This window comes from Salmo salar, chromosome 01 (genome assembly GCF_965601325.2).
Source record: "Salmo salar chromosome 01, fSalSal1, whole genome shotgun sequence".
Lineage (NCBI taxonomy): Eukaryota > Metazoa > Chordata > Actinopteri > Salmoniformes > Salmonidae > Salmo > Salmo salar.
This window is the reverse complement of record NC_138291.1, coordinates 149,788,288-149,812,862: the sequence shown is the minus strand read 5'-3', so window position 1 is coordinate 149,812,862 and position 24,575 is coordinate 149,788,288. Positions and strand designations below refer to the sequence as shown.

The 24,575-nt window shown below is 42.7% G+C and overlaps 1 protein-coding gene across 6 annotated transcripts in view; it reads left to right on the top strand.

Annotated features, from left to right (window-relative positions):
- The first annotated feature begins 5,852 nt into the window (after positions 1-5,852).
- The window catches only part of prrc2b (proline-rich coiled-coil 2B), a 33,239-nt gene continuing 14,516 nt past the window's right edge, over positions 5,853-24,575 (top strand). For 4 of the 6 annotated variants that reach the window (XM_082955344.1, XM_082955346.1, XM_082955341.1 and 1 more), the window contains exons 1-14: positions 5,853-6,046; positions 14,948-15,124; positions 15,300-15,477; positions 17,603-17,705; positions 19,738-19,801; positions 19,981-20,127; positions 20,360-20,688; positions 20,785-20,921; positions 21,086-21,255; positions 21,370-21,451; positions 21,575-21,734; positions 22,172-22,517; positions 23,640-23,821; positions 24,215-24,416. In XM_082955344.1, the coding sequence (XP_082811470.1) occupies positions 15,010-15,124; positions 15,300-15,477; positions 17,603-17,705; positions 19,738-19,801; positions 19,981-20,127; positions 20,360-20,688; positions 20,785-20,921; positions 21,086-21,255; positions 21,370-21,451; positions 21,575-21,734; positions 22,172-22,517; positions 23,640-23,821; positions 24,215-24,416 (2,215 nt within the window). In that variant the 5' untranslated portion in view covers positions 5,853-6,046; positions 14,948-15,009. The remainder of the gene's footprint in view (positions 6,047-14,947; positions 15,125-15,299; positions 15,478-17,602; positions 17,706-19,737; positions 19,802-19,980; positions 20,128-20,359; positions 20,689-20,784; positions 20,922-21,085; positions 21,256-21,369; positions 21,452-21,574; positions 21,735-22,171; positions 22,518-23,639; positions 23,822-24,214; positions 24,417-24,575) is intronic. The other 2 variants (XM_082955342.1, XM_082955343.1) reach the window with 2 other exon arrangements.

The window sequence follows — 24,575 nt, the reverse complement described above, 5'->3', positions numbered from 1 at the left end:
TACAAGACAGTTCACAGAATTGTCCATTAACAGAAATTAAGCCAATTTATTCATTACTACATTTAGTTAACATTAGATAGTTAATCCAGAGATTCTTACCTTTGCCTCAATTTGTCAGTCTCATCCAGATTATCATGGTATTTGTAGTTCTTTATGATAGCCACATTAACAGCTAATTAGCCATTCATTTTTTTTTGGGGGGGGGGGGGAATACAGGCAAATATATTGATAAAAGTCACCTTGTCCTAGAGAGATATACGCGGTTATCAAAACATCATGTGAGGGTAAGCCTACTCGAAACACAGCCCTTATTATAAGTGTTTCTTAAATCCCCTATGGGCAAAATTAATGGTGTAAAAATGATTGGAACCATTTCCATGTTTGACAGCTAGGTTTTATGGGTATTATGACTCCTACTGTGGTACTCTATTGCTCTTTGCAGTCTGTCCAAACTGGAACTGGCATCATTGTCATTGGTTGTCATAACATGATGATGATGATGGTAATGTGATAGTGAGATTGATGACTGTGATGATGACGATGATGATGATTTTGGTCAGCATAGTTTTGATGATATTGACGTGATGATTCAAAGATGTGCACAGTGCACTCTACTTGTTATGTAACTATGTACTATTGCTATACTTGTGTGCTGCTGCTAATGTTAAACATTAGTATTGTACATATTTACATCGATGGCTGTCAGCCCATGAATGATGTACAAGTCCATTGTTATTCAGTATCATTGTGTATGTGGATTTTACATGTTTCTTATGTCTCATATGCTCCTCTGCTGCAAAACCAATTGCCTTCTGGGACAAATAAAGTTGAAACTTGAACTTGACCTTGAAAGGGTCTGATATGTGAAAAAATACTTCATTTTTAATCGAAATCTCACAAAATGGATCAATATACAGGGGTGCTAATGTCACACATTTTTACGTGTTCTATGATTAAATAAGTGTTTAATAAATACTTAATAATTAATACTATCCTCTAGAAATATACTTCTCAAAAAAATAAAGGGAACACTTAAACAACACATCCTAGATCTGAATGAAAGAAATAATCTTATTAAATACTTTTTTCTTTACATAGTTGAATAATCAATGGAAATCCAATTTATCAACCCATGCAGGACTGGATTTGGAGTCACACTCAAAATTAAAGTGGAAAACCACACTACAGACTGATCCAACTTTGATGTAATGTCCTTAAAACAAGTCAAAATGAGGCTCAGTAGTGTGTGTGGCCTCCACGTGCCTGTATGACCTCCCTACAACACCTGGGCATGCTCCTGATGAGGTGGCGGATGGTCTCCTGAGGGATCTCCTCCCAGACCTAGACTAAAGCATCCGCCAACTCCTGGACAGTCTGTGGTGCAACGTGGCGTTGGTGGATGGAGCGAGACATGATGTCCCAGATGTGCTCAATTGGATTCAGGTCTGGGGAACGGGCGGGCCAGTCCATAGCATCAATGCCTTCCTCTTGCAGGAACTGCTGACACACTCCAGCCACATGAGGTCTAGCATTGTCTTGCATTAGGAGGAACCCAGGGCCAACCGCACCAGCATATGGTCTCACAAGGGGTCTGAGGATCTCATCTCGGTACCTAATGGCAGTCAGGCTACCTCTGGCAAGCACATGGAGGGCTGTGCGGCCCCCCAAAGAAATGCCACTGCACACCATGACTGACCCACCGCCAAACCGGTCATGCTGGAGGATGTTGCAGGCAGCAGAATGTTCTCCACGGCGTCTCCAGACACTGTCACGTCTGTCACGTGCTCAGTGTGAACCTGCTTTCATCTGTGAAGAGCACAGGGCGCCAGTGGCGAATTTGCCAATCTTGGTGTTCTCTGGCAAATGCCAAATGTCCTGCACGGTGTTGGGCTGTAAGCACAACCCCCACCTGTGGACGTCGGGCCCTCATACCACCCTCATGGAGTCTGTTTCTGACCGTTTGAGCAGACACATGCACATTTGTGGCCTGCTGGAGGTAATTTTGCAGGGCTCTGGCAGTGCTTCTCTTGCTCCTCCTTGCACAAAGGCGGAGGTAGCGGTCCTGCTGCTGGGTTGTTGCCCTCCTACGGCCTCCTCCACGTCTCCTGATGTACTGGCCTGTCTCCTGGTAGCGCCTCCATGCTCTGGACACTACGCTGACAGACACAGCAAACCTTCTTGCCACAGCTCGCATTGATGTGCCATCCTGGATGAGCTGCACTACCTGAGCCACTTGTGTGGGTTGTAGACTCCGTCTCATGCTACCGCTAGAGTGAAAGCACCGCCAGCATTCAAAAGTGACCAAAACATCAGCCAGGAAGCATAGGAACTGAGAAGTGGTCTGTGGTCCCCACCTGCAGAACCACTCCTTTATTGGGGGTGTCTTGCTAATTGCCTATAATTTCCACCTGTTGTCTATTCCATTTGCACAACAGCATGTGAAATTTGTTGTCAATCAGTGTTGCTTCCTAAGTGGACAGTTTGATTTCACAGAAGTGTGATTGACTTGGAGTTACATTGTGTTGTTTAAGTGTTCCCTTTATTTTTTTGAGCAGTGTACATTGTACATCTTGTGGTATATTTTCTATCCAAATAAATGCAATCTATTTTTTCCTCCTGAACCCATACAAAAGATTTCAACTCTAACCATACAATAGCCACCTGAACCATATTGTTAAGAAGACAGCTTCCAAGTCTAATTTTAAAGCAACTATTGGAAGTCTGGAGTAGTCTATGATTGAGTTATCATAATGGCACAGTGGGCTGTTTATGCTCACATTTTATTAAGACATTACATAGTCCTCCAGACAGAGTCCTCAAGTCCTTAGGAAGATCTCAATCGCATAATCCTTGCGTCCTCACTACTCTCTCCTTATCTCCTTCTCAAAACCCATTGGAGGAGATCAGAGGGGAGGGACCTCTGGCTTTCTCATCCAATGGGTTTTGAGAAGGAGATGAGGAGAACGGAGTGAGGACGCAAGGAGTATGCAATTGAGATTTTCCCTTTGCCACTAAGTGCCAAAAATAGAATGCAATACAACTTTGTCAGATCCTATACTCCAAAACTAACTTCATCAAAATACACACACACACACACACGCACACACACACACACACACACACACACACACACACACACACACACACACACACACACACACACACACACACACACACACACACACACACACACACAATAATGACAGCATTGATTCACCCAATCATTGTGTCAGTATTTTAATGGTTAAAAATGACCGATTCATTGATTTAATTTCATTGTTAATTTAATTCATAAAAGGCTGTTTATGGACAGAAATTCCATTAATCGAAACGTGATTACATGTAGAAATGTGTAGTTACGTCACATTGTTGAAAAAAACCAACCCAAAGAATCTTGCTTTATTAATCTCGCCTATAGCTTGATATCTGTAGGCATACTAACTGCATCTAAAGGTGAAAGGACTTGAACCTCCCTCTGACTCATCCTCAGACATGTTTATGCTGCCAGGCAATAGCCTATCTTGCCTGGAGCAACTCTGAGAGAGACTGTAGCTGTTTTCCTCCGCCATGATACAATTTTTTTCAGAGCATTTCTGACATATTCAAGCAGGATGTAGAACAGATCCTGTGCATTGAACAAATCATAATATTTAGTCCAGTATTAATTTGTACAGGGACAATAATAAGTGAAGTGTCACTGTGTAAAATTAGACAGTTATGGTTATTTCCATGTGATTTTAATGATGCAATAGGTTTTTGTATTATGTGTATTTCTCTATTTCAATATTATCCCCTCCCTAAGCTACAATAGTTTATATCTGCAACTCCTATCACTCCCTTAGAGACCAATCCATCAATTTACCCCTAAGAGCAGGGAAAGTAATTAACACCTTTTTCACATCTTACTGACAAACCATCGATGAGTGCATTGTGGGCAAATGCAAAAGCCTATGAATGTCAAAACTGCCCTATATACATAGACATGGAATCACTGGTCACTTTAATAATGGAACACTAGTCACTTAAATACTGTTTACATCCTGCTTTACTCATTTCATATGTATATACTGTATTCTATTCTACTGTATTTTAGTTAATGCCAATCTGACATTGCTCGTCCTAATACTTCTTAACTCCATTATTTTACTTTAGATTTGTGTGTATTGTTGTGAATTGTTAGATACTACTGCACTGTTGGAGCTAGGAACACAAGCATTTCGCTACACCCGCAATAACATCTGCTAAATATGTGTATGTGACCAATAAAATTTGCTTTGCTTTGATTTGAACAAGGTTTGTCGTTCCAATGCACCAGTCTAGTCATTCAAATATCTTGATAAGTGCGCCCTCAAGAGGGCATTTTAAGCTCTTACTCTACTATGACGGATTCTCAATCCATATTTTGTGAGGGTCCAATACTCGCAAATGACTCTGTTATTGCTCTGAAATATCACTGTGTTGGTCTTTTAAATTGGATGTGTAGGTATTGTGCACCTTTGTGTCTCACTACAAGTATTAATCAATAGTTAGTTTCTGTATGCTGTCTCAATAAAGGCTATGTGATACCATTGTCGTGGTACGTGCCACATATTGATAGTAGTTTGGCCAAGGCTTCTGTCTACTTAACTAGACGGGTCCGTGGATTCTAAACACCAGGCACCGTCCTCATAGCACCATGACACAGACATACGCACAGATGCACTTAAAGACACAGACGCGCAGTCACACAGGCACACAGGCACACAACACAAAAACATGCACACACAGATTTATTTAAAAAAATATATATATTTCACCTTTATTTAACCAGGTAAGCTAGTTGAGAACAAGTTCTCATTTACAACTGCGACCTGGCCAAGATAAAGCAAAGCAGTGCGACACAAACAACAACACAAAGTTACACATGGAATAAACAAGCGTACATATGTGGGCAAACACAGATAAACACACAAACACACATACACTGGTTTGAGTGACATAAAATTGAATTAACCTTTCATTAGTCCCATACTCATAATCACAAGGTTTCAGTAGAGGTCAGATAGGATTAGTAGACAATGACGTGATTCTGCTCTAAATCATAATCTGAAAGAACATCAGCAACTACAACATAACAAGACACATAAGGTACCGTCACACACACACAAACCAAACTCACGCACGCACGCACACACGCACACACACACACAAATAGATAACCTTAGCAGCATCCACCCATCCCAGCTGCCTTTGGGATGTAGTGGAGATTCCCCTTAGGTTAATGTGATTACCCAGATCATTGTCTACTTTGCTCTTCCTACCCTCCCGTCACTCACTGCCGCCATTGTAAATACATGTTTTCTGCTCACTGGAGGTGCACTGTTGGCATCGGGTTTGCCATTATTGACCAAGACAGTGATTAAAAAGCATGCGATACAGTGCTGCTGGCTGCAGTTTGTCTCCTCAACCACTGAACTTGATATTGCAACCGTAAGATCACTGCAATTTCGAAGAGGTCGATGTCAAGCATAGCATTGGTACTGACTCATTGCTCTTCATGAGAATTACTTGTTTTTGCCCATAAATTAAGGCATTCTCTAGTGCACAGTTTTTTTTTGCAATGACATAAAATAATATATGTTTTCCACAAGAAACATGACATGTTTTGATGCAAGAAGCTCTCATCCTATTCATCACCAAATCATACAAAATAAATAAGACATGGAGAAAAACTCAAGGGGAAACATATCACAAATGTGATATCAGTGTACATTGAATATAAGCAAATACAAGTTCATAAATCTCTGTAACTGAAATGTAATGTTCTAAAAAGGACGCCAGGGGTCACTGCTCCATTTTCTTCGTCATATCCGTATACAACCACACCAGTCGACGAGAGCAAGGACTTTCTTTTTCAGGCCGGGTAGGTTGCCCACCAACAACTCAAGTAAACGGTCAAATAGATTAAGAGTCGGCAGCACAATCACCAGCCATCCTTTGAAGAAACCTAATATTTAGGAATTAAATCTCCTTTATTGATCACACGAAATACTAACAAGTAAAATCGGTGAGTTATTAATGTGATTTGGGGTTATATGTATGTTTTTGCATTGACTTCTTCGACTGCCCAGTTTTATTGTTGCTTTGTTCTGGGCAGCAGCCATTTTTAATAATCTTGTCCTATATATTTATCGCTGCCTGCCGTGGTCCTGAAATCTGGAAAATTGCTTATATACTTTGTTCTCAGCTCAAAGGCAAGGGTTTCATTATAGCTACGTGTTCTAGTCTCAGATGCCAAATTTGTGCGTTTTCTGGGGATTTGTTTTTGGAATACAAGACAGGAACTTCATCTGATTTGCCGTCTCACAATCTTCGCTAGCTAGTAACGTTAGTTGTTAGGTTAGCTAATTTAACATCTAGCTAAATAACTTCGGTGTCAATATTATTTTAAACTGAGATATCAACACCTAATCAATTATTGTCATGATTAAGGATTAATGGCAATGTGTCACCGCTGTTTTTCACGAAGTCGCAGACATAAACAACGCAATGTTTACATACTGTGATGCTGTGCAGACCAAGCGTGTAGCTTGCTAGCAAGCTAACAAGCTAATTCAGTTCGGATGGCTAACTAGTTAGCTCGCCCCTGCCTGCCACTACGTTTGACCAGTACGTTATGATTTCACTATCAACATGGATTCATCCATGGCCTAATTCCCTCTGTTTTAACTAATATTGTAATTGATAGACATAAGCCAATATGTATTGTGTAGCGAGCATCAACCATGTTTTGCAATTATATTAGCAAACGTTAACTAGCTAGCATCCGTATAAAATAGCTGGCTAACATCACTGCAAACTGCCATTTTAATTATGCCTTGGTGGTAGCTAGAAAGCTGTGTTGTTTTATTTGGGGGTTTGTTGCCTTTGAACCGTTTGTTTGCTGATGAATATCTGATTATTTGGATCCATCTTTAAAATAATTGAGTGTTAACCCGGAATAATTGAACTAGCTATTCTGAATGTCTTTTTTACCATCAATATTAACCCGCTAGAACTGATACGCGTCAAGAAATAACGGCGACAAACACACTGGAAAACTTTAAACGAAAGATTACAGAATTAGGTTGTTGTTAAACATTCTGATTTGTACAATCCATCCAACTAAAAGTCTTAATACGACATATCACTTTACATTTGTATTTTGGGAGGAATTTATATTTTATCTGAATTTGACCGAAGTCATGTTGGAAAAGTGACGTCAAGGGAAGAGTACAGGAGTATGCAGCGTTCAAAACAACTGGGAACTCGTAGGTGAAAACGAGCTCCGACTGGGAGAATTGTTTTGAATGGTCATCCAACTCGGAATTCGAACTCGGGCGTCGTTCTAGAGCTCTGACGTCATGACTTGGCCTCGTATTTTTCAGTGTCCCCAGTTGTTTTGAACGCTTTAGCTCGTTTTGCATGGCCTGATGCACATCAAATCAAATTTTATTGGTCACATACACACATTTAGCAGATATTATTGCGGGTGTAGCGAAATGCTTTTGTTCCTAGCTCCAACAGTGCAGTAGTATCTAACAATTCACCACAATATACACAAATCTAAAAGTAAAATAATGGAATTAAGAAATATATAGATATTAGCTGAGCAATGTAGGAGTGGCATTGACTAAAATACAGTAGTATAGAATACAGTATATACATATGAGATGAGTGAAGCACTATGTAAACATTATTAAAGTGACTAGTGTTACATTATTAAAGTGGCCAGTGATGCTATGTACATAGGGCAGCACCCTCTAAGGTGCAGGGTTGAGGAACTGCGTAGATGCTGGCTAGTGATGGCTATTTAAGTCTGGCATTGAGATAATGTTTTTCAGTCCCTGCTTTGATGCACCTCTACTGGATGATAGTGGGGTGAACAGGCCATGACTAGGGTGGTTGACGTCCTTGATGATCTTTTTGGCCTTCTTGTGACACCGGGGTGCTGCAGGTGTCATGGGAGGCAGGTACTGTGTCCTCAGTGACGTGTTGAGTAGACTAGTCCCATTCTCAACCCTCTGGAGAGCCCTGTGTTTGCGGGTGGTGCAGTTGCTGTACCAGGAGGTGATATAGCCTAACAGGATGCACTCAAATGTGCATCTGTAAAATGTTTGTGAGGGTCTTAGGGGCCAGGCTGAATTTCTTCAGCCTCCTGAGGTTGAAGAGGCGCTGTCGCGCCTTCTTCACCACACTATCTGTGTGGGTGGACCATTTCAGATCTTCAGTGACGTGTACGCCAAGGAACTTGAAGCTTTCAGCCTTCTCCACTGTGGTCCCGTCGATCTGGATAAGGGCGTGCTCCCTCTGCTGTTTCCTGAAATCCACGATCAGCTCCTTCGTTTTGTTGATGTTGAGGGAGAGATTATTTTCCTGGCACCACTCTGCCAGGGCCCTCACCTTCTCCCTGTAAGCTGTCTTGTCGGTAATCAGGCCTACCGCTGTTGTCGTCTGCAAACTTGATGATTGCGTTGGAGGCATGGGTGAACAGGGAGTACAGGAGCGGGCTGAGCACGCACCCTTGTGGGGCCCCTGTGTTGAGGATCAGCAAAGTGGTGTTGTTTCCTATCTTCACCTGTGGGTGGCCTGTCAGGAAGTCCAGGAACCAATTGCACAGGGTGGGGTTCAGACCCAGGGCCCCAAGCTGAATGATGAGCTTGGTGGGTACTATGGTGTTGAAGGCTGAGCTGTAGTCAATGAACAGCATTCTTACGTAGGTATTCCTCTTGTCCAGATGGGATAAGACAGTGTGCAGTGCGATGACGATTGCATCGTCTGTGGATCTATTGGGGCGGTAAGCAAGTTGAAGTGGGTCTCAGGTAAGGTAGAGGGGATATGATCCTTAACTTGCCTCAAAGCACTTCATGATGACAGAATGACAGAAGTGAGTGCAACAGGGCGATAGTCATTTAGTTGAGTTACCTTTGCTTTCTTGGGTACAGGAATAATGGTGGACATCTTGAAGCAAGTAGGGACAGCAGACTGGGATAGGGAGAGATTGAATATGTCCGTAAACACTCCATCCAGCTGGTCTGCTCATGCTCAGGCCGCGGTAGGGATGCCATCTTGGCCTGCAGGCTTGCAAGGGTTAACACGCTTAAATGTCTTACTCACGTCGACCACGGAGAACAAGAGCCCGCAGCACTTGGGAGCGGGCCACGTCGGTGGCACTGTGTTATCCTGAAAGCGGGCAAAGGTGTTTAGCTTGTCCGGGAGCAAGACGTTGGTATCCACAACGTGGGTGGTTTTCCCTTTGTAATCCATGATTGTCTGTAGACCCAGCCACATGGGTCTCGTGTCTATGCCATTGAATTGTGACTCCACTTTGTCTCTGTACTGACGTTTTGCCTGTTTGATTGACTTATGGAGGGAATGACTACACTGTTTGTATTCGCCCATATTCACAGTCACCTTGACGTGGTTAAATGCGGTGGGAGCACACCCATATCCACTTCGACAGGACTGCAGTGGAGAAGGTAGAAAGCTTCAAGTTCCTCGGCGTACACATCACCCATGATCTGAAATGGTCCACCCACACAGACAGTGTGGTGAAGAACTCTTCAACCTCAGGAGGCTGAAGAAATTTGGCTTGGCACCTAAAACCCTCACAAACTTTTACAGATGCACAATTGAGAGCATCCTGTTGGGCTGTATCACCGCCTGGTACGACAACTGCACTGCCCGCAACCGCAGGGCTCTCCAGAGGGTGGTGCGGTCTGCCCTCCAAGACACCTACAGCACCCGATGTCACAGGAAGGCCAAAAAGCATCAAGTACATCAACCACCCAAGCCACGGCCTGTTCACCCCACTATCATATATATATATTACTCTCAATCACTGGTCACTTTAATAATGGAACACTAGTCACTTTAATCATTTTTACATACTGCTTTACTCATTGCTTATGTATAAACTGTATTATATTCTACTGTATTTTAGTCAATGCCACTCCAACATTGCCCAATGTAATATGTATATATTTCTTTATCCCAAGCTTACTTTTAGATTTGTGTGTTTTTGTGAATTGTTAATTACTACTGCACTGTTGTAGCTAGGAACACAATCATTTCGCTACACCTGCAATCTGCAAAGTATGTGTATGTGACCAATAAAATGTCATTTGATTTTGATATTTTTGGTTATGCTATTTGATTCTAAGTTCGGACATATGAAGTTTGTATGTGAACTATTTCTAAGATGCATTGTTTTTTCGAAACTCACTTCGTGCATAAGAGGGTGCTGCCACATGCACAGATCACATACACCACTGGAACTCCTATTTAAGCTGTTTACATCAGGGATGCAAACTGGTCACCTTTTGGCGAATTTCGCCGTTTTGAATCCAAAATAGGTGACCTACGTGATTTGTGTAGATCCGATGAGACAAGTTTGGGAGAGGGGGCGCAGCCAATCGTTTACATAACAACAGAATGCAGCGCAGCCCGCGACTGAAGAAAGAAGAGACAACCAATTTACTAGTTACAGCATCAGCGTGCGCTCTGGAAAGTCAGCTTGCCATTTACAGCAGCACATCCCCACACATGTAGCCTTGCGCACTTGATTGACGTCTATAGTGGCCACTATAATAGAGCAAAAATAGAATGTCTGTTTGTTTCATTTTATTTCTACTTTAAGATGTTTTTTTCCCAAGTGCAATATTTATGTGTCTGGTCACAAGCGCTCTATTATAAAGGCTGTCATGGCTAACTGCAATATTAGTGTATTGTTTTTTTTCCTCAAGACTTGAGTATCATTTGCAGTAAAGTCTAGGCAACAAATAACATTAGATTGCTTTCTTTACATTTTTTAGCTGTGAGTTAGGTTCACATGAACCACTTTTTATTTTACACAGAGGCTGATCTTGTAGATCATATTCTTTGTTGTTAAAACCTGCCTTTCCCCCTAGCAGGGATTTTTTTTGCATATTTCGGTGCCAAAAAAGTGTCACCTTTTTGGGCCCTCAGCACTTTGCATCCTTGTTACCTATCCTAATATTTTAAAAGATTTCTCATAAAAGCAGGTGTTTTAATCTGCGTCTGCTTATTTATGAACTTACTGTTTAAAAACCTGCAATATGTACATTTTCTGTGACCCGACCAAAATTCACATAGAAATGGAGTTATCGAGCTGTCATTCTCGTTTTAAAGCAAGTCTAAGAAGCTGTAGATATATTCTGTGTGTGTTATTTCTATGCTTTCCGTTCTTAAGTTTTGTTTTTGCGTGTTTTACTTTAGGTTTTGTACGCCAGCTTGACTTTTTGGTCCACAAGCCACTGTGGCAGGTAGAAATACTTTTCCCCCGCCAAGCGTACACCAAAAAATGGATGAGCATGCTTTGTAATATTTCTAAAACAATAATGTATTACTAGTAAGAGGTAATGTGGTATTGTTTCATTTCATTTTTTTTTTTGTGACCTGAGTCTTTTAACCAAAATATCACAGATGAGACAAATGTTCACCTGCCCCTTAAGGGCAGGAGGTTATGGTGGTAATGCGTCTCGAGTCATGTTTGTGCCTGTGAGATTGTCTACTAGCAGTGTTGTATTCTCTTCCCTAGCAGTTGAAACTCAAACATTTGAAAAACAACCTAGCTTGTGAACAAAACAATGTAAATAGCCAAGAATAGGCTATATAGGATTTGTAGTTCTTTGACTTTGTGCAATTAATTAAAGCAATAAATATATATATTTCAATCTACCATAGGTGCCCTTATTTGTGAGGCATTGGAAAACCTCCCTTATTTTTGTAGTTGAGTCTTTGAAAATTCTTTGAAATTCACTGCTCAACTGAGGGACCTTGTATGTGTGGGGTACAGAGATGATGTAGTCATTCAACAATGGTGTGCAATAGTGGTGTTTAACACTATGCAACTTAATTCCATTTTGACATTATGGGGTATTGTGTTTAGTCCAGTGACACAATCTCAATTTAATCCATTTTAAATTGACTAACGCAACAAAATGTGGAAAAAGACAAGGGGTGTGAATACTTTCTGAAGACACTGTAGCTAGCTAGAACATCAGGTTACAAATAACAGCTAGTGGCTATTAAAATGTCCGGCTGCATGTAGGCAGAGAGGAAGAGGCGAAGAGATAGGGTTCACTCCCGTCAATCTGTACCCAATAAGCAGACCACCCGCATTTGGGACAATGACTCCCATTGTTAGGGCGGCGACAAGAACATAGTCATTATACACAGTATCTCTGATGTAGGCTAGCGATCCTACATTGATGTGACTCTTGAAATTTACACTGGCTGAGATTTGAAAGGATCACTGGCATGGTTGACTCAATTTGGTTGATGGATGTCTGTCAAACTGTCTAGCATTTCAAAGTCTTCTAACAATAGTCCGATGCAGTATTCGTTTCATTCAATTGAATGTCATTAACGAGTTTTCAGTTGAACAGATGAACTCTTTATCTAGATTGCTAGTATTTCAAACGCAATCTCAGGAGATAAGCCGAATATGTCTGGTTGATGTCATGTTCATTTTTGAATCCGCATCAATGGACTAGGAAGGGATATAGGGGTTCTCACAAGGGGTTTTATGTAGAAAAGCAGAGTAGAGCAGACACTTTTTTTAAAATATATATATTTCCGCAATGTCATTGAATGCAAAGATGGTATCAGCAGAAATGCAGTGCTCTGAGCACTGTATTCACTTTCAGAGAGATGATGCAATATGCATCCATTGGCTGATTATCACTTTGAATTGGCACATCCATTCTACCAATTCTAGTATCGTTACTAATAATAAACTCAATACTCAGTGGAGGTACCCCAGGCAACCTTTCAATTTGAAGGCTGGAACCTGAAGCGGCTTCAATGTAGGCGTACTCTATTCAAATTTCTAAGTGGTGGCATCAATGTCTGGTTCTTCAGTCAGATCAGTATCAGCAGGTTAACCGGTATCCATTTTTGTAGATGCATGTTCTTTCACATCAGAAAACACTATTTCTAGATCACAAATTGCAATAGGCCTCATCACAGTAGGGTTTTGTTGAAGTAGCTCCAGTAATTCAAAGTCTGTTAACGAGTAGGCCTAGATTGCGTGGCTGCCCAATTCTATTCATGGGTTGCGTGTTTTGTCACAATATTGTTTTGAAAGTTTGTTTTGGACTTATGCCCCACTGAGCATTCTACTCAATGCGTCATCGATGAGCACTGATGAAGATTTGATCAAAAGTGCATTAAATTGACTTGGAAATTAGAGTGACGTTCAAAGGGAGGCAAATAATTTGTAGGAAAACCCTTCGTCATCATTTTGATGTCACCAGATTGACTTTATATGCAGTATAATGTCAGCTAGCTAGCTAAGATTGGAGGCCACTGGGTTTTAGCTAGCTAACGTTAGCATTGCTAGCTATTTTTGACGAACTTTGCTAGCTGTTGGCAGCATTGCCATCTGTATGTTTGATGACATGATAATGCTGGCAAAGTTGTTTCCTACTAAATATTTGACTACTTTTAACAATGTCATCGTATTTCCAGGCATTATAGAGTCAGAGGAAGGCCCATAAAATTGTCAGACTCAAGTCGCCCAAGTGACTGTTCTCTCTGCTACTGTACGGCAAGTGGTACTGGAGCACCAAGTCTAGGACCAAAAGGCTCCTTAACAGCTTCTACCCCCAAGCCATAAGACTGCTGAACAATTAATCAAATGGCCACCTGGACTATTTACATTGACACCCTCCCTTCCATTTGTTTTTACAATGCTGTTACGCACTAGCTATGCATTACCCATACCTACATGTACAAATTACCTCGACTAACGTGTACCCCCTTTTATATAGCCTCGTTATTATTTTGATACTTCTTTATTTATTTTTAATATATTTTCTTTGCTCTTTCTTGAACTGCTTTGTTGGTTAAGGGCTTGTAAGTAAGCATTTCATGGTAAGGTCTACCTACTCCTGTTGTATTCGGAGCATGTGACAAATAAAATTGAGATTTTATAGTGCAATTTAGACTAAACTGTAGTTAGCCTCCATCTAGAATGACTGGGCTTATCACCACTTTAGGGCACCGCTATGGCGCTGCCGATGGAGGGCGGCTTCAGAACGTTCATAACAATTGCACCTCCATCACTTTATAAAATGTTGTTTACTCTACCCTGAAAGCCCGGGAGCAGCTCTCTAGAGCAGTAGTCTCTCTGAAGTCCACTGTGATCCTGGCTGTGTCTGTGGTTACAACTGGTTTCCTATCCTTATCTCCTTTCCCTTAACACTCCTATTCTAAGCAGGACTATGGCATTGGCATTCCTATTTCATTTTCCACTTCTCTCACACCAGTTGTCTTGAAGGAAAGGAGGATTTCAGAAGAGTATTATTTGGACATATTTTCCATATATGTTCTATGTGGAACCATCTGCATTTGTCTGGCAGTCTTCCATACTCCTAGTAGCCCTAGTCTTTGCTGTCTTTGAACGTTGTTGCTTTGAACCGTCAAAGTGGTAGACTGCGTCCTCTACTGCCCTGTTGTTATGGCTATAAACCCCCTTTAAATATTTCTGTGTGCCTTGCTGCGTGATTGTGAAGCGTGATGCTTTCCAGACCACCCTAGATATTATGTACTTAAAACTATGCAGAACTGGTCGTGTATTTGGATGTGCCTGACTGACCATTTAATCAAAATGTTTTATGTGAATATTTAGCCCCCCAATGTTGTTTTGATCAATGACTGTCTTCTCAGTCTTGAACGAGCAGTCTAGCTAAAGAAATTGCTGCATTTAGCCTTTGCTGTGGAATGTGTAGTTAGCTAGTAGGCCTTGGTTTTTGTTTAGCAATGAGTTTGGGGCTCCTTTAAACGTTGTATTTGGGAAATTGAATTAATTTCCGTCACACTGTAGAATAGTTTGGATATTCTTTTCCAATTCTAAGCTGCTGTAGTTTGTTAGATAACATTCTATCCTCTCTTCTCTCTCCAGAAAAAGAAGGCACAAGAAGAGGCGCATAGAAACATTTTCATACTCGATGACATTACATCGCAATGTCCGATCGTTTGGGGCAAATAACCAAGTCCAAGGATGGGAAAAGCAAGTATTCATCACTCAGCCTATTTGATAAGTACAAGGGAAAGTCTATAGAAACTCAGAAAACCGCAGGTAAGTCGTTGTCCATTCTTTCTCAAGTACTTCTGTGTTCAACTCCTATGTGCATGGCTTTAAGTATTTGAATGGCCCATGAAGCTTGACCAATACATCAAGTTTGCAAAGAGCTTTATTCACACCTCTCTCCTTCCCTCCGTCTGTGTCCGCTCCCTCCCCCTCTTCCTTCCAGCAGTTCCGCGACATGGCTTACAGAGTCTTGGCAAAGTGGCCGCAGCCAGGCGCATGCCCCCACCTGCTCACCTGCCGAGCCTGAAGTCGGAGAACAAAGGAAACGATCCCAACGTGATTATCGTGCCCAAAGACGGAACAGGATGGGCAAACACACAGGAACAAACCGATCAAAAGAGGTAGGTGAGAGAGCCCAGGATGGACATTGGGAAAGGTGGTCTGGATAACAGATGAATGCATTTATACCCAACTTCTTGAAGATTGAAAATCCGTAGACACAGCAATCTTGCCATTTCAATCAGCAACTGATGTAAATTGACGAAACCAATTTAGTGAACACTGGTCAATCAGTGCTATTGATTCAATTAAGTTCCAGGGAGAAATAGAAGTTGGCAAACAACGGCCTAATGATTTATACTCTCAGTAGTTTAAAATGGCTGTTGTCTCACTGATCTGAAAACTGACAAGTGATGTGCATTAAATTCTGTGATGTAATCATTTTTTACAGGTCATTCCAGATTAATTAGTGGAGATGAGGAAAGGATGCCACTATAGACTATTGAGATGCACTCTTGGATTAATGTTTTGCCATGATGCAATATGTTAAATGAATTCAATAGGTTTTGTATTCTGAGAGAACAAGTCATCTTTTACACATCCAAAGGGTAACATTGGATGATGCAAGAATGGGTGATGGAGGCGTTGGTGAGCAAAGAAAAGGGTATTTGTTCACCTGGTACACACTTTGCTGAAGTTTGTGTTTCTGTACACTTTCCAGTGCAGTCTGCGTGCAATTTATGGATGTGTTGAAACACGTACACTACCGTTCAAAGTTTGGGGTCACTTACAAATGTCCTTGTTTTTGAAAGAAAAGCAATTTTTTTTTGTCCGTTTAAAATGTTATCAAATTGATCAGAAATACAATGTAGACATTGTTAACCTCTGGGGTATGTGGGACGCTAGCGTCCCACCCGCGGGACACACTATTCAACAGCCAGTGAAATAGCAGGGCGGCAAATTCAAAACAACATAACAAAATGTACTTGTCCTCTTGCTCAGTTGTACACCTGGGCCTTCCACTCCTCTTTCTATTCTGGTTAGAACCAGTTGTGCTGTTCTGTGAAGGGAGTAGTACACAGCGATGTACGAGACCTTCAGTTTCTTGGCAATTTCTCGCATGGAATAGCCTTCATTTCTCAGAACAAGAATAGAAGTTATTTTGTTTCTGATCAATTTGGTGTTATTTTAATGAACAAAAAAATGTGCTTTTCTTTCAAATACAAGGATATTTCTAAGTGACCCCATACTTGAACGGTAGTGTACGTCTCGATCACACAGACAGCTTCATTGCATTTTGGTACACCAGAAGTACATTCATTTCCAATGGAACGCTGCGTTTGACTTGCAGTGTTGCAGTACGTTCTGTGTGGTGCATACGTTTGTGTGTCAAACTGTATGTGTAAACGGCTTGACAGAAATGGTAGCAGAAGTTGAATTTTGAACTTTTGTTGCACACACATCCAGATGATGCTGCGTCCATTTTACGCAATGCCACTAGGTGTTATCAAGGCATTAGCCCCATGTGCAGCTGCAGGAAAGAGCCTTGTGTCGCAGACTTGAGAGGCGTTCGTGTTTGCTACCTCAAGGTTAGCTCACATGGAGGCTGTTGAGCTGTCTGTGTGTGGGAGTTGATTGGTGGGAAGTGACCACTCTGTTGTTTAGTGTGTATGAGTCTGTGGGTGGCTGGAGGAGTGAGAGCAGGAAGACTGAGGAGCTAACATACAATGAGTATATGGCAATGTTGATTGAACACCAAACATATGGCATTTATAAAACCAGCATTCATGTTGCAACTTTTTAGTGTTATTTGCATAGCAGGCATGACATTTTTCACACTGATCCCATGTGGCTCAGTTGATAGAGCATGCAATGCCAGGGTTGTGGTTCGATTTCCATGAGGCACCTGTATGAAAAGTAAGAAAAGTGTGCACTCACTACTTTAAGTCGCTCTTGATAAGAGCCTCTGGCTCAATGACTAAAATGTAGTAATTCGATAACAGAAAAGTGTGTCGGTTTGTGTTATGTTGCCTGGTAAGCGAGAAAGAATAGAGTGGGAGTACTATTTCTAATTCTTCACTGTTTGGCTGGGGTAAATTCATCAAGAGTTTATAGCTGGGTTACAAGTGTCCAAGTTCTGTAACGTGTAAAAGTGAAACTTTGCGCAGTATGGCATGTCTGTATCAAGATTTATATGTATCTAGTCTATCTCTGGAGTGACGGTTCCCTCTCTCTCACCTCCCTCAGTTCCATTGCATCAACAGCACAGCTGCTGGAGTTGCAGCCACAGCTGGCTTTGCAGAAATCTGTCTCCAATCTTCAGAAGCCCACACCGGTAGCCAGTCAGGAGGTGGGTTTGGCCTCTTGATTTTTGTCATCTACATCTTTCGGTTTCACTTTGAATTGTGATTGTTTTTGTCTTAGTGACTGCCTTTAACCTCTCTTGGGTATGTGGGACGTGACCGTCCCACCTGCGGGACACACTATTCAACAGCCAGTGAAATAGCAGGGCGCCAAATTCAAAACGACAATCTCATAATTCAAATTTCTCACACATACTAGTATTATACACCATTTTATTGATAGGACTCTCGTTAATCCAACCACATTGTCCGATTTGAAAAAGGCTTTACGGCGAAAGCAAAACATTAGATTATGTTAGGACAGCGCCTAAAAAATAAAAGCCACACAGCCATTTTCCAACCAAGGAGAGGCGTCACAAAAACCAGAAATACAGCTAAAATGAAGCACTAACCTTTGATCTTCATCAGATGGCACTTATAGGACTTCATGTTACACAATACATGTATGTTTTGCTCGATAAAGTTGATATTTATATCCAAAAAACCCATTTTACATTGGCCCGTAATGTTCAGAAATGTTTTTCCTTTAAAAACTTCCAGTGAATGAGCACATCAATTTATAGAAATACTCATCATTAACGTTGATAAAATATTAAACTGTTATTCAAAGAATTATGGATAAACATCTCCTTAATGCAACCGCTGTGACAGATTTCAAAAAAGCTTCACGGGGAAAGCACACTGCAATAATCTGAGTACTGCGCTCAGAAAACAACAGCAGGCAATACAGATACCCGCCATTTAGGAGTCATCTAAAATCATAAATAGCATTAGAAATATTCACTTACCTTTGATGATCTTCATCAGAATGCACTCCCAGGAATCCCAGGTCCACAATAAATGTTGTTTTGTTCGATAAAGTCCATAATTTATGTCCAAATACCTCCTTGTTGTTAGCGCGTTCAGTAAGCTACTCCAAATGTCGGAAGCGTGCTGAAAATGTCACGACGAAAAATCAAAAAAAGTTATATTTACGTTCGTAGAAACATGTCAAACGATGTATAGCATCAATCTTTAGGGCCTTTTTAACATAAAACTTCAATAATATTCCAACCGGACGATTCCAATGTCTTGAAAAATGTAATGGAACACAGCTACCTCTCACGTGAACGTGAGCCAATGAACTCATGTCCTTTCCTGAGTCAACAACTTCCAACTTCCTTTGTTCGCTCTCTGTTCACCATAGAAGCCTCAAACAACTTTCTAAAGACTGTTGACATCTAGTGGAAGCCTTAGGAAGTGCAAAATGAACCTTTAGTCACTGTGTGTTAAAAAACTACAACCCTCAGATTTCCCACTTCCTGGTTGGATTTTTCTCAGGTTTTTGCCTGCCATATGAGTTCTGTTATACTCACAGACATCATTCAAACAGTTTTAGAAACTTCAGAGTGTTTTCTATCCAAATCTACTAATAATATGCATATCCTACAGTCTGGGTAGCAGGCAGTTTACTACGGGCACACTTTTCATCTAGACATCAAAATACTGCCCCCTACCCTAGAGAAGTTAAGAAGCAATGTATCCCTTTGAAAATGGCCTATTTGGCATCGATATGAGTCTGAAAGTTATTCTAGTGTCAAAATTGACTACAAAGTGTAAATAGGATAATTTTAGTCATAAAGTCAATCTTGTCTAAAACGTTTGGAACATCCGTTCGTCATACTAGGTAAATGATGGTTGGGTTTTGATGTCTGTTTGCCTACTAACATGGGGTGAAGAGCTGCAGTGATTGCTCTCTAATCAGTAGCATAGATGGTTAGACTAGCAGCTTCAACTGTTTACACACGTTGTGCATTTTCTTTACTTGCGAAATACCTTAGATGTAAAATTGAGCAACTAAAACATCCTCGGTCAAAACGTCAAAATTCATTACAGATAACTCGAGTAATCTTCGATTCATTCTGGGTATTTTAAGGAAGTGAAATAGGCTTCCAAACCGAACGCAAAATTGGTCAGGAAACACACCTCCAAGACTGAAATCTCTTTTAATTAATACAATTTCCTCTGTTGTTTCCACAGAGCACAAACACAGGTGGACCAAAGCAATGGGCCCAGCTAAATGGAAAGGCCATAGAACTAGATGGTGAGTTGGAATGGAAAACTCGACTGCTCAAAATCACTGTCTCTTTGGTCAACATTGATGGGGGTGCTATCAGACGTGTCAATTTACTGCATGCCTCCACCTCATGATTTTCCATCAGCCTCCGTTTCTTTTGACTCTGCTGTGACTGACAGCTGTGCCTCTTGTTTCCATGGCGACAGCAGGTTTAAGGGCCTCAAACCGACTGCAGCCCTTCTCTCACGAGGAATTTCCAACGCTGAAGGCTGCTGGGGAACAGGACAAGGCTGGCAAGGAAAGAAGCGCCTTCGATCCGTCGTATGGGCCCGGACCAAGCCTCCGCCCCCAGAGTGAGTGCAGTGGACATAGCTGTGGTGGCACAAACATGTACTCCAGTTCAAAAGGAATCCACATGCTTTTAAATTATGAATAGTGGAGCAGCCTCACAGCATAGTTTCTAATAAGTGCAGTGGGAAAATCTTGTGCACATACTTTAAAAAACTGAATACACTGCAATTTCACCTTATAACTCTTAAGACACAGGCTTGTTTTCTCAAATTCGTTTTCCTCTTGTCTTTCCAGATGTGACAAGTTGGAGGGAGGGTGGTGGGAGGAACCTTCTGCCCTCATCCCTGCCGGCAGGCCTGCCCTCAGATTCCGAGGGCAAGGCCAGCGGCGTAGCTGAGACTGGGAGCCCCCCTCCACCTCTTCCCCCCTCTGCCGCCCTCTCTGCCTCCATGGTCAGTCCCACCCCTGCCACCGTTGTCAGCGCCCCTCCAGTCCTAGAGCCCAAGGAGCCCTCTCTGCGCCCCGCCCAGCCCCTCCGCAGGCCCACCCCCCCTGCCCTGAACCATCACCAGCTCCACCACCCTACCACCACCACCACCTACCACGACATGCTGCCTGCCTTCGTAAGTAGCACAATATTGCTCTTAATTTATTTTCACTTTATGACACCTTAATGCAAGGTTCTGTTCTGACTACGCTTTTTGTCTATTGGTTTTCAGATGTGCCCCAAAGAGACTCGTGATGCTCCCGGCACTGCTGAACACACTGGCCCTGTCACTGTGGTCGCCCCAGTTCGCTTTGACAACCGGCCCACCTTCAGACAGCCCTACCCCAACATCAACCAAGAGCCCGTCAAGTAAGTTGTCACCTGCATATGCCTACTGTCTGGAAGCGATGCTCAGTTAAAATAATGAAAGATTAAAATGGATAATACAATTGAAGATTCTGTGAATTCATTTTTTTTCTTTGCAAAAATAATCGCAGACCTCTCACCTCCCCATGTTCCTATTCTCCTTGTAGCGGTGAGGTTAGGAGAGAAGAAAACCGCTTCATCCGTGGGCCCTCTCGCAACCCCTCCTCCAGACCCATCCGTCGGCCCGGTGACAGACCCCCTCGTCCGGCCATCATCAACCCAGAGGACCTGAAGGACCTGGATGAGCTGGACAACGACTGTGAAGACGGCTGGGCAGGTGGGGGGGCTTTCTGTTATCGCATCATACAAAGACTGAAACAACATTTCTGTGCATGTGCCCCAGCGGAACTAGATTGACCTTGATAAAAATGTTGCTCTCTCACCATTCCAGGTATCCATGAAGAAGTGGATTATGGCGAGAAACTCAAGTTCAGTGACGATGAGGAGGAGCACGCCGAAAAGAACAAGATGTGGTGAAATTACCCCCACCCCCTTTGTGTTTGTGACTGAATAGAATATTGTTGGTGTTATTTCTGTAGTTTTAAGAGCAGTGACCTTGTAGCAGTGACTGATTGTGAGCTCTATCTCTGACCCAGGGCTGAATGGGAGAACCAGCGTCGCGAGCACCAGTTGTCGCTGAGCTCAGGAGAGGGGGCGTACCCCCAGGAGGGCCCCGAGGAGGAGGCTTACCTGGCATTCCAGGAGCAGATGGCCCACAGGAAGATCAACAGCAGGTTCCCCTCTGGAGAACCACAGGTAAGGTCGTACCTGAGTCCACTATGCCTCAGGCTGCTACCCTTGCCTGGTCCCCCTAGCCTTCAATACCACTGATCTCTGAAGTTTTGAGTTTAAAGAAATATGGCAGAAGCCCGTCCAGTCATTTCACCTATCAGTGGTCATGAAGTCTTCAGACAATGCACATGACTATTATCAATAACCCTTGATTGAAATAAGACTCAACAAATCACCTTGTAGTGATTAAAAAGTGAATGTTTAATTACAACTTCCAGGGTAGAAATGCAGAAGCACATATGGAGATATGGTGGAGGTCACTGTAAGATGAACTGATGTTTAGGCATTAAAACATAAAGAGTACATACACCTGTAGGAAGAGAATAATTGAGTCCATTGTACACAAAACCCATGTAGTCCCCACATTAACACCCCCGAACCCTCCTCTGTGGCGTCTCTAGGCCCAGCAGAAGAGCTCCGGGCCTGGCATGGCACACCAGGGTGAACCCCTGGACGACCAGGAGGAGCGCCAGGGCCCTGCCCGGGCCAAGTTTGTATCACCGGAACTCTCGGAGGCAGTGGAGAGAGCTCGCCGGCGCAGGGAGGAGGAGGAGAGACGCGCCCGTGAGGAGAGACTCGCCGCCTGCGCCGAGAAGCTCAAGAGGCTAGACGAGAGGTTTGGGAAGACGGAGAGACAGTTGTCAAGGTCTGAGGAGGGAGCGAAGGATGCAGAGAGCAAGGAGGCAGCACTGTCCACTGGGAGAGAGAGCAAAAACCACCAGGAGAGCTGGCAATATGGCACGAAAGGTAACACCAAACCGCCATTACTGTTTGTTTAGTAAACATGTATTTATTCAGGTTGATCAGTTAAAAATACTAACTTCAATTCTCAGTCATAGTGTGCACTTACTGTTGAAATTGAACATTTTACTGAATGGCTATCACTGAACGACGTGTAGGAAACATACAGGGTTGCCAGGTCTAACAAAAATTTCTAGCCCCAATGACCTCTGAACCTGCCCACAAGTCCTGAAAACTAGCCCCCGAAAATGTTTGCCCCGACAGGAGTTGCCAAATATATCCAATAAACCCTTTTCCCATAACGTTATTGAGTGAATTAAGAAGGAATATTGATGTCATTTTTAATGATGTAGGTTAAGAAGCAAAATTCGGTTTCCATCAAAATAGTTCTTCCGAATTTAAGAATATATTGCAAGAGAAAATATGAATTGCCCTTATCTCTCCAGATCATTTTCCATCAATGGATGTCGATTTAACTTGTTTTGACTGCTATGATTAAGCAATAAGGCCAGAGGAGGTGTGGTATATGACAAATATATCAAGGCTAAAGGCTGTTCTTAGGACATAAGAATGCAGTCTACTTTAAACCACCTCCTGAGCAAATTTCTCCAAAGAGCTCTAGTGCTCCCGAAGTAGTTTTCTAATGCTTTGTCGCTGTTATATCAGTTTTAGCGCATTTGGTCATTACGGAGACGCCCTTTTCCATAAAACCTATCTACAACTGGTAAGTTGTCATGACGTGTGCGCATGCTGCTGTCTCTGTGACTCAACTGCCTCTGCTGCAGCACTCTCTCAACCTGTGCTGTCAACACACACACACCCCTTCGGCCCTCCCCCAATCCACCATTCACTCATTCACTCACTCAATAACAGCTTGCTCACTGCCTGATAGTCAGCAGCAGGTCACAGTGAAATGTATATATTTTTAAGAGAAATGACATGGTGGCCGCTGTACAGTTTAGAGGTAGCCCAAAAACCTGCCACCCGTGACCAATACATTTTCACCCGCGACACTGTTTTCAAAGTAGTCCAATTTGGCTGGAAAACTACAAACATGGCAACACTGGAAACATGGGTAGCTATGTAAAAGTAGGATTATAACCCGCTCCCTCTCCTCTCCTGTCCCAGACACTGAGTGTCCCTTGGAGCACTCCCCCGGCCAGCAGGACTACAGGGAAGAGGGCACCTTGGGCTTTGCCCCCTACCGCAATGAGGACGAGGGCGGGGCTGATCCCACTTCTCCCTTGCCCGACTACACAAACCACCAGGCCTCCAAACCCCTCCCGCCCCGCTTCCAAAAGCAGCAGCAGGTGAGCCACCCGGCCGACACCATCTGATGCTTTCCCAGCAGCCCCTTCCCTCCAGCCCCAAAAATCCTTATCCCCTCCCTAATTCCTGGCGGGATTAGCGGCTTGAGAAAGGCCCGTCAGAGTTCACAGGAGCAGGTGTTTTCCGTAACGACGGTCGTCGGGTATTATGAAGGGGGCCAACGGGTGTGTTTGTTTTATTCTGTTGTGTAGTGTTTTAATGAGTTCTGTGGTGGATGCACAGCAATAGGCAATTGACAAAACAGGAAATAACCACTCGCTGCATATAGTACACTTCTTTAAATGCATCTAGTCACTTTTTTATGTGAGGTGAATAATTGTACCAGTGTGTGAACATAATGGGTTCATGCTCTATGTCGTCCCTCCCCCTCTCAGGACCAAGTGTATAAAATGCAGCACTGGCAGCAGTCTGGCCACCTCGCCCCCTCTGGCTCCAGCCACCCCCCGAGGGGATACTACCCCCCACACATGCTGGGCTTCGACCCCCGCTGGATGATGATGCCCCCCTTCTTGGACCCCCGCATGGCCCAGGGCCGCTCCCCCGTGGACTACTACCCCAACGCTGTCCACTCTTCAGGTGAGACCTGAGAAAATAGTATTGTTTTACTAAAGGGAATGATGAATTTCCTGATTTCATTTCTTAATTCACTTTTTAGTTTAGTGACATCATGGTCAAACTTTCTAGATTGATATGGATCTCCAAATAATCCTGCATCTGTATCATCACTAACTGTAG